We start from the raw sequence: 17,284 nt of genomic DNA, 5'->3' as shown, positions 1-17,284 counted from the left end.
AGGAATAATTCCACTGCCACTTGTGACATGTTAGTAAGTGTGGAATCCATTCCTACAGACCAAATAGGCAGAGCACGTAGTCCATAAATCATTGAAAGTTGGCACCAAATGCGGACGGAAGCACAGGGATTGCTGAGATGGGAAACAATGCATCACGGGACATTCATGGAGGTGCTGACCACAGTGAAATGCCACATTTGGGCTCAGGAAACACCTCCCTCCACCTTCCCACAACTCTTAGCAGCAGAAGAGAAAGAGGTGCTCAGCGGGACAGCTGCCCAGAGTGCACCGCTCCAAGTACCGCTGTAAGTGCCGCAAGTGTGAACATACTATTGCGCAGGCACCTGACAGTGTGAACACACAATAGCGGTTTCCCTTTAGCACTTTCTGAGCAGCACTGTAACTCCCAGCGCTATAGCTCTTCCAGTGTAGACATAGCCTCAGAGAGACTGACTGCCAGGATCCCAGGATTGATCCTCTCTGGGAAAGGAAGCACAAGATCAACAGGCTATGCAGCCTTCACAAATCTCCCTGTACCTGAAAAGTCTGCTAGCCCAAAGTGCTGGATCATCTATGCCATTATCTGGTTCCTAAACTGCAGCTACAATTTCTACTCCAGGTGAATCCAAAGACCGAGAAGTGCAGAGATCCAACCCCTTATAATCTTAGAAACATTTTGTTCTTTTTTCTATTTTTTGTCTGATTCTTTTTATGAATTTGGAGACCTTCCAGCCTTTCTATTAGATTGGGGGGAGGGTGGTGGGCGTGTATGTGAGAGAGAGAGATAGAGAGAGACTAACGTCTCTCTAAGTTCTGTATGTGTTTTGGGGCGAGAGGGCAAGGAGAAGTAGTAGCTACACAATAGTGAAATCTAAGGAGAAAACTGTAAAGCTTTGAGGTTGTAGGCTAAATATAAGCAATAATTTGGTTTCGGTATTGAAATATTCATCTGACTAAATCTGGGTTGCACTGCCTGGGTAAAAATCTCTGATTGGGGTTTTAGCATCACTAAATATGCACCTACCTCCTTGGGTTGCTCTTTTAGGGTTTATAAGTGTTGATTTTCTGCTGTATTAATCTGATGGTTTGACTAAATTGATGACTTGATTCCAATGCAATATCCTCGTTAACTCATTGATTTACTGATTTTACCTGAACTTTATCACTGCATTGTTTAACCCTTAGTTGAGTGGTGTCCACAATCATTTAGCCTTAGTGATGTGTGCTCTTGGATTTATTTGTTCATGTTAATAAAACATGTAACTGGGATACTGAGTCATTTCTTTCAATAAGCAACCGGGGCTGGAACTTTTATTTGTTTATTTCCCTTTAATTCAATCTCCATTTTCTTCATTTCAAACACTTCTAAGTTAAGGAATGTGCAGCAACCAAAATGGACACAAACCTGTTGCTGCCCCATTCTGTGCCCATTCAGCAGGAGTATAGAAGAAACATCTCCTGGATCAGGGATTGTAACACTGGACTGTAAATACAGACGCATGTTCCCAAGGTTTGCTGTCTTTCTCAAATCGTGGCAGAAGGGTGACAACTACAGCTGCTTGTAATCATGCCTGGCAGGAAGGAGACACCTATGTGCATTCCCTTGGGAGGCAGGGAGATTTGGGAGACCCTGGACACTGGGGGATATTTACCTAGAGCCCAGGAGCAATCTACTCAGGGGTGATGCAGTAGAAAAGAGGTGAGCACTGCTTTCCCCACTTATTTCTCCTTATCCCCTTAGCTCACTCACTCTCATATCCTCACTCTCCCATAGCTGGATTGGCCCCTGCAAGTGCTAATAGGAGTGAGAGCCTGGGTCCCGGTCAGTCCCTCCAGCGGCTCTGGGACACACAGAGGCAGGAGGAGGAGCAGAGATGGGGCTAGTTTCCAGCTCAGAAAGTCCCTGGCCTGGTGAGTGCGGCAGCTGCAGCCCGGGTAGGGCTTGAAGGAGCCAGGAAGGGGCCGGAGGAGTGGAGGGTGATAGGTAGGAAGCAAGAAAAACAAGAAAAAGAGCTGTGGGGCAGATCCCAGAAGCGGGGCTCTTTAAGGTGCGAGACGCTGCTGCTGCTGCTGCCTCCAGTGTGAGCTGGGAGCCTGGGCTGAGCTCTGGGATGCTGCTGCGGCAGGGACAGACTTTCACTGAAGCACTTTCTGTGCCCATCTGAGGTGGGGACTTTCTCCAGCTGGACCCAGTCCCAGGCTCTGCTGCCCCCGGCCAGGAGCTGCAGGGTCCAGAGAGAAAAGGAGGACTTGTGGCACCTTAGAGACTAACAAATTTATTAGAGCATAAGCTTTCGTGAGCTACAGCTCACTTCATCGAATGCATCATCGGATGCATCGGAGCTGTAGCTCACGAAAGCTTATGCTCTAATAAATTTGTTAGTCTCTAAGGTGCCACAAGTACTCCTTTTCTTTTTGCGAATACAGACTAACACGGCTGCTACTCTGAAAAGGGTCCAGAGAGACTCCGTGGCCAGTGCCGGCGGGCAGGACAGAGACTCTGCACAAAGCTCTGGGAGCAGCAGGTCTCTCAGCCCCTGGGGATCTAATCCCAGCCAGGGAACGTGCCTGAGTGGGGCCTGGACAGTGATGGAGCCACTGCCCTCACTCTGCCTCAGGTGTAGTGTGAGAAACTGCCATCTGTTGGAATTTGGTACTTAGGGTGCACTGAGCATGCTATTTACAGGGATTTAAAAAGGGCAAAGGGGGCAAATCAGAAGAGGGGGTGGTCAGGATCTAAGGAGGGGGTGTCATAAGCATAGGAGTAGCCTAAATTTCTCCTTACCTGTAGTGGGTTAAGGAGCCATGGTAGTTCCAGCTCCAATTAGTATAAGTTCATAGTCTAGAGGTTTGAGCAGGAAAGAGGCAAAATGGAGATGTTTCCAGGGTCTTTTATAGCTTCTGCCAAATGAAAGGAAACCCATTGTTCTAGTTTACGGAAAATTACAAGTAACAAGGTGGGGTTTGGAGTCACGTGAGCAAGTCTCATGTGTATGCATGGTTTGCTTAGGCCTTCTCTACTCTCCCAAGTTTTGTCGCCAAAACTGCTTTATGTCGACAAACTACAAGTGTAGACACCACACTTCATTTCATCGCTTCAGTTGACCTTCAGGAGGTGTCCCACAATGCCCATCCTCACCACTCTTGTCAGCAGTTTGAACTCCACTGCCCTGTAGCCAGGTAAACAACCATCCTCCCCTCCCTCTTAGAAGCCCCAGGAATTTCTGAACTTCCATTTCCTGTTTGCTCGATGTGGAGAGGTCTCATCACTTCTTCCCAGGTGACCAGGGCAGATTATTGCAGCAAACGCTGTCCCGCTTGGACCACTGCGGAGCTGTTGGATCTGCTTAGTGTACAGGGAGAGGAGGCTGTGCAGTTCCAGCTGCTCTTGAGCCATAGGGATTGGGATACCTATTGGCAGATTTCTTGAGGCTTGTGTGAAAAGGGTTAGGATCAGGACACACTGCAGTGCAGAGTGAAGATAAAGGAGCAGAGGCAGGCATACCGTAAGGCGAGGGAGGCAAACCATCGCTCAGGTGCTGCACCTAAGACCTGCCGGTTCTATAAGGAGCTGGATGCTATCCTTGGTGGCGAACCCTCCTCCATCATGAGGAGGCCTGTGGATACTTCAGAGGGCACAGAGGCAGCAGAAAGGGGACTTAACCCAGAAGATGAAGTTTTGGATGAAGCGATGGAGTTAGATGAGGATGTGCAGCTCCTGGCAGAGTCGCCCAGTGGGTCAGGAAGCCTGGAACTGTTCTCCACTCCAGAGGTGTCTAGCCAGTCTCAGCAGTTACTCTCCGGGGAGCAAGAAGCAGAAGAGGAGACGCCTGGTAAGTGGCTGTGACCTGTGTAGCGCGGAGGTGGGTTCAGGGTATAGAAATGTGGGAGGCTGGCTCTGTGTCTGTGAGCTGGACGTTTCCCTGTGTTGCTAATCGGTACGGTGGAACAGGTGTTGATGCACACCGAGATCTCATGGGAATCCTCCAGAGAGGTCTCCAGGAAAGTTTCCGAGAGGTAACCGGCAAATCCTGTGCCAAAGGTTCCGTGGCAGAGCAGCTTTGTTCCTTCCCCCATTGTAGGAAACTTTCCTGTCTCATAGGCACTTGTCATAGACGAGTCGCTTCAGTATTATTAGGTCAATACCATCTAGTCCTGGTGACTTAATTAATGTTTAAATTATGAATTTGTTCCGAAACCTCCTCTATCAGCACCTCACTCTGGGAGTTTTCCTCAGATTTGCCAGCTACAAAGAACGGCTTAGGTGTAGGAAAGTCCCCCACCTCCTCTGCAGTGAAGATTGATGCAAATGACTCATTCAGCTACCCTGCAATAGCCTTGGCTTCATGGTGAGCTTGGTCAGCACCTCAATCATCCAGCGGGCCCACGAATTGTCTGGCAGGCTTCCTGATGCTGCTGTACTTCAAAAAATTGGTGTTCGTTTCAGCGACTTTTGCTAGTTGCTCTCATTCTTTTCTTGGCCTGCCCAAGTAGACTTTTACCCTTGATTTGCCGAGTTTACCCTCCTTTCTATATTCCTAAGTAGGGTTTGACTTCCAATTTTTTAAGGATGCCTTTTTTGCCTTTAACTGCCTTAACCGTGGTGGTATTTTTTAATCCTCTTACTGTTTTATCCCCCTTTTGGGATACACATTCATTTTGAGCCTCTATTCTGGAGTTTTTTAAAAGTTTCCATGCAGCTTGCAGGTATTTCACTTTTCTGAGTGTTTCTTTTAATTTCCATGTAACCAGCTCTCTCAGTTTGGTGTAGTTCCCCTTTCTGAAGTTAAATGCTACCATAGTGGGCTTCTTTGGTATCTCCTCCCTCACAAGGATGTTACATTTAATTACATTATGGTGTCTATTACCAAGTGGTTCAGCTGCATTCCCCTCTTGGACCCAATCCCGTGTGCCATTTAGGACTAAATCAAGACTTGCCTCTCCCCTTATAGGTTCCAGGACTAGCTTATGCAGCCATTAATGGTTTCTAAAAACTTTATCTCTCCATCCCATCCTGAGGGGACATATACCCAGTAAATATGGGAATAGTTGAAATCCCCAGTTATTGAATTTTCTATTTTATAGCCTCTCTAATGTCCCTGAGCATTTCAGAATCACCATCACCATCCTAGTCAGATGGTCAATAGCACATTCCTACTGCTATACTCTTATTATTCAAGCGTGGAATTTCTATCAGTAGAGATTCTACGGCAAGTTTGATTCATTCAAGGTTATTTATTTTTTTCATTACATTTGACTCTATGCTTTCTTTCACATATAGTGCCAACTACGCATTGTTGGCCTGAGATCTCATCAAACCCTCGCGCTCCCATCTTAAACCAGCCTTGGGTGAAACTCAGGGAGTTCACCACTAAAATGGAAAAAAAGAATGTTCTGGTGCTGATAAAGCACCCCCACCTCAGGAATGTCCCTAACGAGAGTAATAACCACCCAGGTTGTAAAGTAGACACGTCCAGGCGCTGGGAAAATAAGGAAGGATACAGAAAGAGACTCCACAAATGGCAACACGTGCTCTGACCATCATTTTTATGCTGACCAACTGCACAAATAGAGAAGGTAACAACTAAGTTACAATTTGGACATAAAAGATACAATGTAAAGAAACGTGGGAGGGAAGGAGGACAGTGTATTTAGGGGTGTAGGATAATGTGATAGGTTTAGTAAATTTGAAGGCGGTAGCTAGTTTTAGCTATATAACGTAAAGGAAAAGCAATGTTCTTTGGGAATCAACCTCAGATTGGAGTACAACAAGTTGCAAAACATGGTACCCACAATACGACCATGATGCTTATGGGTGTTGGGAACCCCCAGAGCAGTGGATCCTGACTGGCCATCAGCTGAAAGTTGTCTGTACAGTGGGAGTGGTGAGCATAAGAGATTTGCTTGATATTTGTGTTGTGTGTTGCTAATAAACAGAATTTTAGAGCACAGCTGCATAAGGCTCTTTCACTGGGAAAAGGTTCTGTAGACCTGTAGAGCCCTGAGCCCGGTGGGAAAGGGCTGATACTGAAATTGACCAGGTGTCTTCCAGAGCCCCATGGGTAAGGACAGGTGTCTTTCACCCCTAGCCCTTGGAAGGGTAGAGCTGGGGTGCCCTACACTGCGCGGGTAAAACCACAAGCACAACCTATTGTGTCATGCCTATATATTTTGTGTTGTGATGTTATCATGTCCCATTGAATATCCTCATCCCACCAAGTTCAGTCATACCTGTGTTTATCCATCTCCTCATTAAAAACCAGGTATTCAAGGACACTCAGTTGAAAATTTAGCCTTCTTGCATTTGTATACCACAACCTAACAAAATTTGTCAATATTTAGTTGTCCGCCTTCATGCAATGTAATTGAATAGGACTCTTTCATTTGACATCCGATGAAGTGAGCTGTAGCTCACGAAAGCTTATGCTCTAATAAATTTGTTAGTCTCTAAGGTGCCACAAGTCCTCCTTTTCTTTTTTCATTTGACAGTTTCTCTTCAGCTACTACCTCTACTTTATGAACTTCTATCCTCTCCTCTTTACTAGGATATACAGAATCCCCATTCAGCGATCCTCCCCAAGGGATGGCTCTGTCCGAACCATGTGTTCCTTCACACCTATTGTCGTTCCCTCAGCCCTTAGTTTAATATCCCCTTTATGAACCTTTGAATTTTACATGCCAGAAGCCTGGTTCCATTTTGGTTTAGGCGAACCCCATCCTTCCTGTATAGGCTCCTCCTTTCCCAAGAGGCTCCCCAGTTCCTAATAAACCTAAAACCCTCCTCCCTACACCATCATCAAACGATGAGTCGAAGAGATTGACATTCACACGTGCAGCAAGATGAAGGTCTTTTAAAGCTAGAGGGCCTCCAGCCATCTGCTGTCACCGGAAAGGGTGGGTTGAAGAGGACGTGCCGCGGCCACGAGACCTGAGCGATGTCATGCATTTGAGTCCGAGCCCCGGGACTGACAACGGGCGTTGCGGATCTTTCTTACGCGCTGCAGGCGTTTCTCTTCCAAGCCTCGCCTTGGCAGCGACCTTTGTCGTCGGAACACGACTCTGCCAGCGGCTCTCAGATCCGCAGGGGCACCGTGGCCTGGCATCCAGGCCGAGTCTTGGGGTGAAGGGGGGGAACCAGGCCCCGGCCTGGCACGGTCAGAGATGGAGACACAGTTACAGGGGCAAGGAAAGAAACCGAGGGAGTTAAAAGGCCGCAAGCCAGGAGGGAGCCGGAGCTACAAGGCCCCGCGGCAGCCTCGCGCCCCGCCCGCGGGGACACGAGAGGGCGCCTGAGGCGCGGGAAGGAGGGGGAGGGGCAGGCTGACGCCGGGCCCCGCCCTTCGCTGGGCCGGCGGAGGCGGAAGCGGCGCCCGGGGCAGGCTGGGAGTTGTAGTTCCGGACTCTCCCGGGAGCGGAAGTGGCGCCGGACGGGGGAGGCGGGGCTCGCGCGGCCGGGGAAGCGTTGGGGGAGGGGGGGGGGCCGTTGGCGCTCCGGGCATGCGCAGATCGCGGGGCGAGACCTTCCTTAACCCCCGCGCGCCCGGCCCCCGCTGGAGCCGCCCTGGGGCCGCCCCGGGCTCCGCCCGCCCCGCTGCGGCGCTGCAGCCTCCAGGTACCGGAGCGAGCCCCGGTGGGGGGGGCCCTGGGGAAAGGGGCGGAGGGAAAATGTCGGCGCAGCCCGGACGAGGCCGGGGGGGGGGGAAGAGCCGGGGACCCGCGGGGGGGGGCTGAGACCCCCTCGGATTTACCGCTGCCCCCTCCCCTGGGGACCCCCCCGCCCCCTCCCCTCCCTGAGACGGTCTCTGCCCCCCCGTACCCCGTTTCCTCCCCACTTCGCCCGTGGCCAGTTCAAATCTCCGGTCTGGGGTGCCCCCCCCGCCCTAGGCCTACTCTTCTAGGTCCCCTGCCTGAGCTCCGGGCCCCTGTTGTGCCAGGCCCTGCACCAACACCAAGCGAAATGAGGCTCCGTTGCGCCCGGTGCTGCAGAGACGGGAAACCAACTCGGGGACCTGGTTGCTCCCGGAGGGGCAGAGACCCGAAGTGAGATCTGGGCCCTGTTGTGCCGGGTGCTGCAGAGACCCCCACACGGGTCAGACCCACTGTTGTGCTGGGGAGACCCCAATGGAGATCTGGGCCCCCGTTGTGCCGGGCACTGTAGAGAGCCCAACTGACATCAGGCCCCCCATTGCGCCAGGTAAAACTGAGACCTGGACCGAGATCACGGCCCCCCTGGTGCCAGGCAGCGCACGACTGCGGCCCAGACTGCGGCCTCCGGTGTCCCGGGCACTTCAGAGACCTCCGCTGAGATCTGTGTCCCCGTTGGGTCTGTCTCTGTCCTGACCCTGACAAAGATCACACCTCACCACTATATGGGGCGCTGCAGGGACCCTGATAAAGATCCTCACCCACGTTTTGCCAGGTGCTGCAGGGACCCCAAACAAAATCCGGGATCCTGTAATGCTGGGGGTTGCAGAGCCCCCGACTGAGGTCAGGCCCCTGTGGTGCAGGGCTCTGCACAGACACTGACCAAGATCAGGGCCCCCATTGTAACGGGGGATGAACAGACACCAGGGCGATCTCCACCCTGCCATTATAAACCCGCCGCTGGCCCCTGCCAACGACTCCGGCTCACGGGGCTCAGGCGAAGGGGCTCTTTAATTGCAGTGTAGATGTCTGGGCTCGGGCTGGAGCCAGGCTATAGGACCCTATGAGGTGGGAGGGGGCCAGACCTTGGGCTGCAGCCCAAGCCGGAACAACTACACCGCCATTAAACAGCCCCACAGCCTGAGCCGTGTGAGCCCAAGTCAGCGGGCACGCGCCAACCGCTGGTGTCTAACTGCAGCGTAGACATGCCCACAGCGACAGAGTCTCCTTGCCACAAAAAGCTCAAAGGCTAAATTGGCAAACGGTGGGCGGCTACTCTCCATTTTACAGATGGGGAAACTGAAGCTTGCAGAGCTGAAGTAATTTGCTCAATTTTTTGTGGAGAATTGGGGGAAACTGGGAACTGAACCCAGATTGTTTGAATTCTTGCCTCTCCCCTTAGGTGCAAGCCCAGCCTGTGTGTGTACAGTGTTGTTTTGGTCTGAGTGTTTGCCTTGCATTGGCTTCCAAGGGAGGTTGTGGAATTTCCTTCATTGGAGATTTTTAAGATCAGGTTAGAGGTACACCAGTCTGGGAGTATCTAGGGCAGGGGTCTCAAACTCAAATGACCATGAGGGCCACATGAGGACTAGTGCGCTGGCCCGAGGGCCGCATCATGGACACCCCCTCTCGCTGTCCCCGCCCTCACTCCACCTCTTCCATGAGGCCCCGCCTCTTCCCACCCCTTCTCTGCCCCCATTCTAACCCCTTCCCTGAAGTTTCCACCCCGACTCTGCTCCCTCCCTGTCCCCAGGGGGTGCAGGAGCGGTGCAGGGTGTGTTGGGCGCTCAGGGCAGGGAGTTGAGGTGTGGGGTGCAGGAGGGGTGAGGTGCAGGAGGGGGTCAGGAGGCTCAGGGCAGGGGGTTGGGGTGTGGGGTGCCGGAGGGGTGAGGGTGCAGCAGGGGGTCGGGGGTCTCAGGGCAGGGGTTTGGGGTGCAGCAGGGTACAGGGTGTGGCCGGGGGCTAAGGGCAGGGAGTTGGGGTGTGGGGTGCAGGAGGGGTGAGGGTGCAGCAGGGGGTCAGGGTACAGGGTGTGGCAGGGGGCTCAGGGCAGGGAGTTGGTGTACAGGAGGTGTTCGGGGTGCGGGCTCCGGCCTGGCACTGCTTACCTAGAGCGGCTCCGGAGTCGCACCAGCTCGCACCGGGGCAGGGCAGGCTCTGTGCCTGCCCTGGCCCTGCTTTGCTCTGCTCCGCTTCGCTCCAGGAAGCAGCCAGAACCAGGTCCCTGCAGATGGGGGTGGGGGGGGCAGAGGGCTCCGCGTTGCTCTCGCTTCCGGCTACATCTCCCAAAGCTCCCATTGGCCACAGTTACCTGTTCCCAGCCAATGGGAGCTGGGGTTGGCGGTGCCTGGAAGTGAGAGCAACGCACAGAGTCCTCTGCCTCCCCCCGGGGCCTCAGGGACATGGTTCTGCGCGCCACAGGGGCGTGACCCCACGGCTGGATTCAGCCCACTGACTGTGGTCTGCCCACCCCGGCCTGGAGGTAGACAGAAGGGGGGCCCAGGGAGCTTGGCGGGCCACAAAAAAGAACCCCGCAGGCCGCGTTTTTGAGACCCTTGGTCTAGGGATACTTGGTCCTGCTCAGCACAGGAGGCTTGAGTAGACGACCTCTCAAGATCCCTTCCATGCCTACATTGTAATAATTCTCCTATGTCCTGTGTCGTATTCTACGCTGAGCTGTTTTGCATGGTGCCATTTGGAACTGTGACGCACCATGAAACACAGAGTTTTATGGTGCATTGGTTTTGCCTCAGCTTGTTTGGTGCCTGTGTGGTGTTGGTCTGAGTTGAGCTCTTTTCCATTGTGTACTTTCCTCCTAGGGTGTGTTAGTTTGTATTGTGTTACTTTCTTTTCCTTTGTATTGTCATTTTATGCTGTGGAGTATAGTTTTTTGTTGTTTTTTTTTCTCTGAATTGCCTGATATTATGTTGTGATGGGTTTTATTCTGTGTGTTGTGTTTTTATACATATATATTGCATAGCATCATAGAAAGTTAGGGCTGGAAAAGACCTCAAGGTGTCAAGTCCAGCTGTCTCTGCTGAGGCAGGACCAAGTATATGTAGATTATCTCTGACAGAGGTTTGTTCTACCTGTTCTTAAAAACTTTCAGGGAAAGAGATTCCACAGCCATCCTTGTAAGACTCTTCCAGAGCTGAACTACCTTAGCTCTGGGGACACCCACACAGATTTTAGTGGTGAGCGGCTCTGGAGAGAGAGAGGAGACCCCAGTGAGTGGGCAGCTGGGTAAATAGACTAAAGTTGGGAGGAGAAACATTGACGTGTCCAAGGTCACCCAGGCTGTCTGTGACAGAGCTAGAAATAGATCCCAGTCTACAAAAATGAGAAGGAGTCAGGTGGCACCTTCAGAAGCGAGGTTTTTTACCCACAAAAGCTTATGCCCAAAGGTTATGCCCAGATAAATCTGTTAGTCTTTAAGGTGCCACCAGACTTGTTGTTTTTGTGGATACAGATTAACATTGCTACTCCCTGATACTTGATCCCAGTTCTAGTGCCATTGTACTGCTGTTTTGGGTACTCAAGGTCTCTGCCACACTGGTGTTTTAGACACTGGTGCAAACCCTTAGTATAGATAGAATTTACACTAGTGCACTCTGATTTGCATTAGTCCCATGTCCCAGTTTGAAGGTTTGGGGTGGGAGGGGGCAGTGACCTCACTGAGGCCTGGGGCTGGCTGAACAGTGCAGCTGGTAACAGAGGAGCAGCAGTGAGTGCTGGAGGTATGAGCCAGGAGCACAGCCCCCCAGGACTGGACATTGACTTCTCCTGACCCAGGACACACACCCCCAGCTGCATGCAGGGACTGGCTCTGACACTGACCTGCTTGGTGACCTTGGGGAAGTCCTAGCCCCTCCCTGTTTTCCTCTTACCCATTGTCTACTTCGATTGTGATCCCTTTGAGGCAAGGACTGCCCCTCTCTGTCTGTGTAGTGCCCAGCACGATGGGGGTGCTGATCTCAGTCAGATTCTCTGCCATGCGCAGCACGATGGGGCCCTGATCGCCATCAGTGTCTGTGCAACGCAAGGCACAGTTTATAAACTCTCAGACTTTAAGGCCAGAAGGGACCATCATGATCATCTAGTCTGACCTCCTGCACATTGCAGGCCACAGAACCTCACTCACCCACTCCTGTAGGAGACCCATAACCTCTGGCTGAGTTAATGAAGTCCTCAAATCATTATTTAAATACTTCAAGTTACAAAAAACCCAATATTTACATTAGTTTAAACCCGCAAATGACCCATGCCATGCCCCATGCTGCAAGGGAAGCAAAAAAAAAAAAAAAACCCCTCTAAAACCCAGGGTCTCTGCCAATCTGATTCTAGGCAAAATTCCTTCCCATCCCCGGATATGGCTATCAGTTATATCCTGAGCATGTGGGCAAGACCAGCAGCTGGACACCTGGGAAAGAATTCTCTGTAGTAACTCAGGCCATGTCTACACTATGAAAGTACTCCGATTTTACAGAAGTCGATTTTTGGGAACAGATTGTATAAATTCGAGTGCATGCGTTCACACTAAGCACATTAATTAGGCAGTGAGCGTCCACAGGACCGTGGCAAGTGTCGACATTCTGAGCGGTGCACTGTGCGTAGCTATCCCACAGTTCCCGCAGTCCCCGCTGCCCATTTGAATTCTGGGCTGAGCTCCCAATGCCTGATGGGGCCAAAAATTTGTTGCGGGTGGTTATCGGTAAATGTCATCAGTCAACCAACCCTCCCTCCCTCCGTGAAAGCAACGGCAGACAATCGTTTCACGCCCTTTTCCCTTGATTGACCGAGCAGATGCCATAGCACAGCAAGCATGGAGTTCGTTCAGCTCACCGCAGCAGTTATGACCATTGTAAATGCCTCGCGCGTTATCGTGCAGTTTATGCAGAACCAGCACCTGAAAAACCAGGCGAGGAGGCGACAGCAGAGCGGTGACAAGAGTGATGAGGACATGAACACAGATTTCTCTAAAACCATGGTCCCCGGCAATTTGGAGATCATGGTGTTAAAGAGGCAAGCTCATGCCGTGGAATGCCGATTCTGGGCCCGGGAAACAAGCACAGAGTGATGGGACCGCATAGTATTGCAGGTTTGGGATGATTCCCAGTGGCTCCGAAACTTTCGCATGCATAAAGGTGCTTCTATGGAACTTTGACTTGCTTTCCCCTGCCCTAAAGCGCAAGAATACCAAGATGAGAGCAGCCCTCACGGTTCACAAGTGAGTGGCAATAGCCCTGTGGAAGTTTGCACACTAGACACCTACCGGTCAGTCGGGAATCAGTTTGGAGTGGGCAAATCTACTGTGGGAGTTGCTTTGATTCAAGTAGCCAACGCAATCATTGAGCTGCTGCTATCAAAGGTAGTGACTCTGGGAAATGTGCAGGTCATAGTAGATAGCGTTGCTGCAATGGGATTCTCTAACTGTGGTGTGGATATAGACGGAACGCATATCTCTATCTTGGGACCAGACTACCAGGGCAGCCAGTACATAAACACCAAAGGGTACATTTCAATGGTGCTTCAAGCACTGGTAGATCCCAGGGGACGTTTCACCGTCATCAACGTGGGATGGCCAAGAAAGGTCCATGACGCTCGCGTCTTCAGGAACTCTGGTCTTTTTAAACGCCTGTAGGAAGGAATTTACTTCCCAGACCAGAAAATAACTGTTGGGGCTGTTGAAATGCCTATAGTTATCCTTGGGGACCCAGCCCACCCCTTAATGCCCTGGCTCATGTAGCCATACACAGGCACCCTGGACAGTAGTCAGGAGCTGTTCAACTAGGCTGAGCAAGTGCAGAATGGTGGTAGAGTGTGCCTTTGGACGTTTAAAGGGTCGCTGGTGCAGTTTACTGACTCGCTCAGACCTCAGCAAAACCAATATTCCCATTGTTGTTGCTGTTTGCTGTGTGGTCCACATTCTCTGAGAGTAAGGGGGAGATGTTCATGGCGGAGTGGGAGGTTGAGGCAGATCGCCTGGCCACTGAATACGTGCAGACAGACACCAGGGCAATCAGAAGAGCATAGCAAGAAGCACTGCGTATCAGAGAAGCTTTGAAAACCAGTTTCATGACTGGCCAGGGTCAGTGATACTTCTGTTTTTCTCCTTGTTGAAAATCCGCCCCCTTGGTTGCCTCTAAATTCCCTGTAAACCACCCGCTCTCCCCCCTTTGATCACAGCTTGCTAGCAAAGGAAATAATGTCACCATCATTTAAAAACCATGTATTCTTTATTAATTGATTATAAAAGTTGGGAGATAATTCACAAGGTAGCCCGGGGGTGGTGTGGGAGGAGGGTAGGAGGGAAGGAAAAGGCCACTTCAAAACTTGTTGAATGACAGCCTTCTCTTGCTTGGGCTGTCCACTGGGGTGGAGTGGTTGGGTGCCCGGAGCTTTCCCCCTCTCACCCCCCTGGATTCTTGGGCATCTGGGTGAGGAGGCTATGGAACTTGTGGAGGATGGAGGACAGTTAAGCAGGGGCTGCAGCGGCAGTCTGTGATCCTGCTGCTGTTCCTGAACCTCCACCAGATGCTGGAGCATGTCCCTTTGATCCCGCATTAGCCCTAGCATTGCATCCTGCCTCCTCTGATCTTTCTGCCACCACCTCTCCTCACGTTCATCGGCTACTTTCCTGTACTCGGCTATTATGTCCCTCCATACATTCTGCTGAGCTCTGTCCGTGCCGGACGACTGCATGAGCTCAGAGAACATTTCATTGCACATGCGTTTTTTTTGCCGCCTTATCTGAGATAGCCTTTGGGACGGAGGAGGGAGCCTTGAAACATTTGCAACTGCTGGAGGAAAAAAGGGAGTGAAGTATTTTAAAAGATACATTTTCCAGAACAATGGCTATACTCTTTCACGGTGAACAACACTATTCACATTACATAGCACATGTGATTTTGGTACAAGGTCGCATTTTGCATCTTCTATTGAGTGCCTGTGGCTTTGATGTTAGAGATCACACACGCAGTGCCAGGCAACAGAATTCAGCTTGCAGTCAGCCATGGTAAGCCATGGTCTTTTGGCTTCTGCAACCTTCATAACAGCAGCACCCTCCTCTCCGATACCAAGCAAAGACCGTTGAGTTGGCCATTTAGTGCTGCGGTTTTCATGTTAACATGCAGCAGCAGAAACCAAACTAACCCCCCCACCCCATCCAATCCTCTGGGATGATCGCTTTTCTCCTCCCCCCACCATGTGGCTGGTATCAGGGAAGATCCCTGCTAACCAAACGTGAACAGCTCAGCTCCAATGCTGTGGAGAGGATTTCTTTTCAGCCACAGGCAAACAGTCCAGTAGGAATGGGCACCTCTGAATGTCGCTTTAATCAAATTCCCCTATTTCAACCAGGTTACCATGAACAATATCGCTCTCCTGAGGCTAACACAGAGAGATAAAGAATGGATGTTGCTTGAATGCCAGCAAACACTGGGACCATACGCTGCCAGGCTTTGTCATGCAATGATACCAGATTACTTGCTACTAGCATGGCGTGGTAAAGTGTCCTACCATGGAGGACGGAATAAGGCTGCTCTCCCCAGAAACTTTCTGCAAAGGCTTTTAGAGTACCTCCAGGAGACTTCATGGAGATGTCCCTGGAGGATTTCCGCTCCATCCTCAGACACGTGAAGAGACTTTTCCAGTAGCTGTACTGGCCACGAATGCATCCCAAGTCCTCAGGGCTAATTAATCATTAAAAATGCTTGCTTTTATAACATATACTATATTTAAAAAGCTACACTCACCAGAGGTCCCTTCTCTGGCTTCGGTGGGTTGGGAGGGTATTTCAGTTAGGGTGTTAAAAAGATCCTGGCTGTTGGGGAGAACAGTGTGCTGTGTGCTCTCCTCAAGCTCGTCGACCTCCTCCTCAGCTTCCCCGTCCGCAAAATCCTGAGGCGTGGCGGAGAGTACTCCATCTTCGGAGTCCAAGGACAGGGATGGGGTAATGGTGGCGGCCCCCCCAGAACTGCATGCAGCTCAGCGTAGAAGCGGCATGCCTAGGGCTCTGTCCCGGAGTGTCCGTTTGATTCTTTGGTTTTCTGGTACGCTTGTCTGAGTTCCTTAAGTTTCATGCAGCATTGTGTTGCCTCCTTGCTGTAGCCTCTGTCCCTCATGGCCTCGGAGATTTTTTTGAAATGTTTTGCCATTTCGTCTCTGTGAGTCCAATTGACCCTTGCCCCAGGGGTGCTACAGGGGCATGCTCTTCTAGAGCATCATGGCTCAACCCTCTGTCTGAGGCCTCTGGGCACTTCCTTCCTCTCTTGGGGAACCAGGTGAAACAGAAAAAGAGCCCACTGTCGGGAAACGAGGGTAAATAAAGGAATGAAATAAAAGAAACTGGGGGAGGAGGAGATATGGGCCTCTCTTACTTCTGGGGGCCCTGGCAGCATCTCAGTCCCCTTCAGAGGTTACTGGGTCTCCAGCGCAAGTTTCAGCCTGCTCCCCCTTTTAGCTCCAGGGATCCCCACCCTCCCTCAGTGAAGGGCAGAGCCACGAATGCTGCCAGCCCTCTCTTTGGGGCTGGAGACGCTCCACAGACTGTTCCCTTCCCAGGGTTGCCCCCCTCTGAGTAGAGTAGGTCTCTCCTGTTAACTCATGCTCCCGTCCTGGCATGGTTTGCAGGTGGAGAGGAGCTGGGCCAGTCCAGACTAAAACAGCAGTTTAACCCCTTCTGTTCCAGCATGGGATTTATATAGGCCTTCCCAGGCCCTCAGGCCCAGGGAATGGCCCCCTATCAGCCCCATGCCTGATGTGTTGGGGCGACCCACTGGCAGCATTGCCTTGGAGGGGGTGCTACTCCCACTCCCTCCCCTCCCCCTTTACTGCCACCACAATGCCTGTCATCTTTGCTTCCTGAAGGGTGACCACCAGAATGTGTCTTTTGTTATCCCTTTCCCTACACCCCAGGACCCCTTGTGCACCCTCTGTCCCTCATCTCTGTCTCAGGAGACAAGGCAGGTCGTGGGGCACAGGTGTTTCTATGCTGGAGATCCATCATCACTGAAGGAGTGGCAGCCTTGACCCTCCTTGAAGGTTGCTGGGATGCTGATGTGCACTGGAGGAGAAGTAGGGCTTGACTGAGTCCATAGACTATTTGGCCCACACTATGTCACTGTAAAGCCTGCTCTGCATTGCTGCAAATTGCTGCTGGTGGCGTTGCGCCCACAAGTCTCTGTAATGCTTTCTTCAGTGATTTGAGAGCATAAGCACCAACCTCAGGCAGAGTGGTTTGGAAGAAAAACCCAGTCTTCACTCTTAGGTTGTTTGCAACAAGTCAGAGACAATTTATTCTCAAGCAATTGCAAGCGGGAGAGTGCGCACAGACAGGGATTCCCCCTTCCTTTGCAGGTCTCCACATGATATAAATGCTTGCCCTAATTGTTTACCTTTTGTTACATACAATAATGATCAACTGCTGCGTCTTGTTTATACGTATTCCTTCCTGATATCTTACTTTTTCTCAGCAGTTCCTGCTACAGTCTGTGTTCCATTCTTATCTAACACAAGGTCAAAACAGCATCTCTCACAGTTTTCCCACTCGCCCAGGCCTTGCCTTAAAGTCTCGCGTTCTTAGAGTTAGAGTTACTCTTGCTCTATTTTTAAGAAAACTAAGATGTCTGCGTTCAAATTC

At 51.3% G+C, this 17,284-nt stretch overlaps 2 protein-coding genes and 1 long non-coding RNA gene across 6 annotated transcripts in view; 2 read left to right on the top strand and 1 right to left on the bottom strand.

The window, feature by feature from the left end:
* Positions 1–17,284, top strand: part of LOC119849388 (zinc finger protein OZF-like) — an 875,044-nt gene that overhangs the window by 282,919 nt on the left and 574,841 nt on the right. The gene's annotated exons all lie outside the window — the stretch shown is intronic.
* LOC119849403 (zinc finger protein 501-like) overlaps positions 7,463–17,284 on the top strand; it is a 1,099,011-nt gene continuing 1,089,189 nt past the window's right edge. For all 4 annotated transcript variants that reach the window (XM_043503825.1, XM_043503827.1, XM_043503822.1 and 1 more), the window contains exon 1: positions 7,463–7,612. In XM_043503825.1, coding sequence (XP_043359760.1) covers positions 7,498–7,612 — 115 coding nt within the window. In that variant the 5' untranslated portion in view covers positions 7,463–7,497. The remainder of the gene's footprint in view (positions 7,613–17,284) is intronic.
* On the bottom strand, positions 10,861–11,215 carry LOC122457771. The gene is made up of 2 exons (XR_006277445.1): positions 11,165–11,215; positions 10,861–10,974 (listed from the first exon to the last, which is right to left on the bottom strand). It is a non-coding gene; the product is annotated as an uncharacterized LOC122457771 (long non-coding RNA).

Source organism: Dermochelys coriacea, chromosome 28 (assembly GCF_009764565.3).
Source record: "Dermochelys coriacea isolate rDerCor1 chromosome 28, rDerCor1.pri.v4, whole genome shotgun sequence".
Classification (NCBI taxonomy): domain Eukaryota; kingdom Metazoa; phylum Chordata; order Testudines; family Dermochelyidae; genus Dermochelys; species Dermochelys coriacea.
The sequence above is the reverse complement of the archived record's forward strand: the minus strand, read 5'-3'. Positions and strand labels throughout refer to the sequence as shown.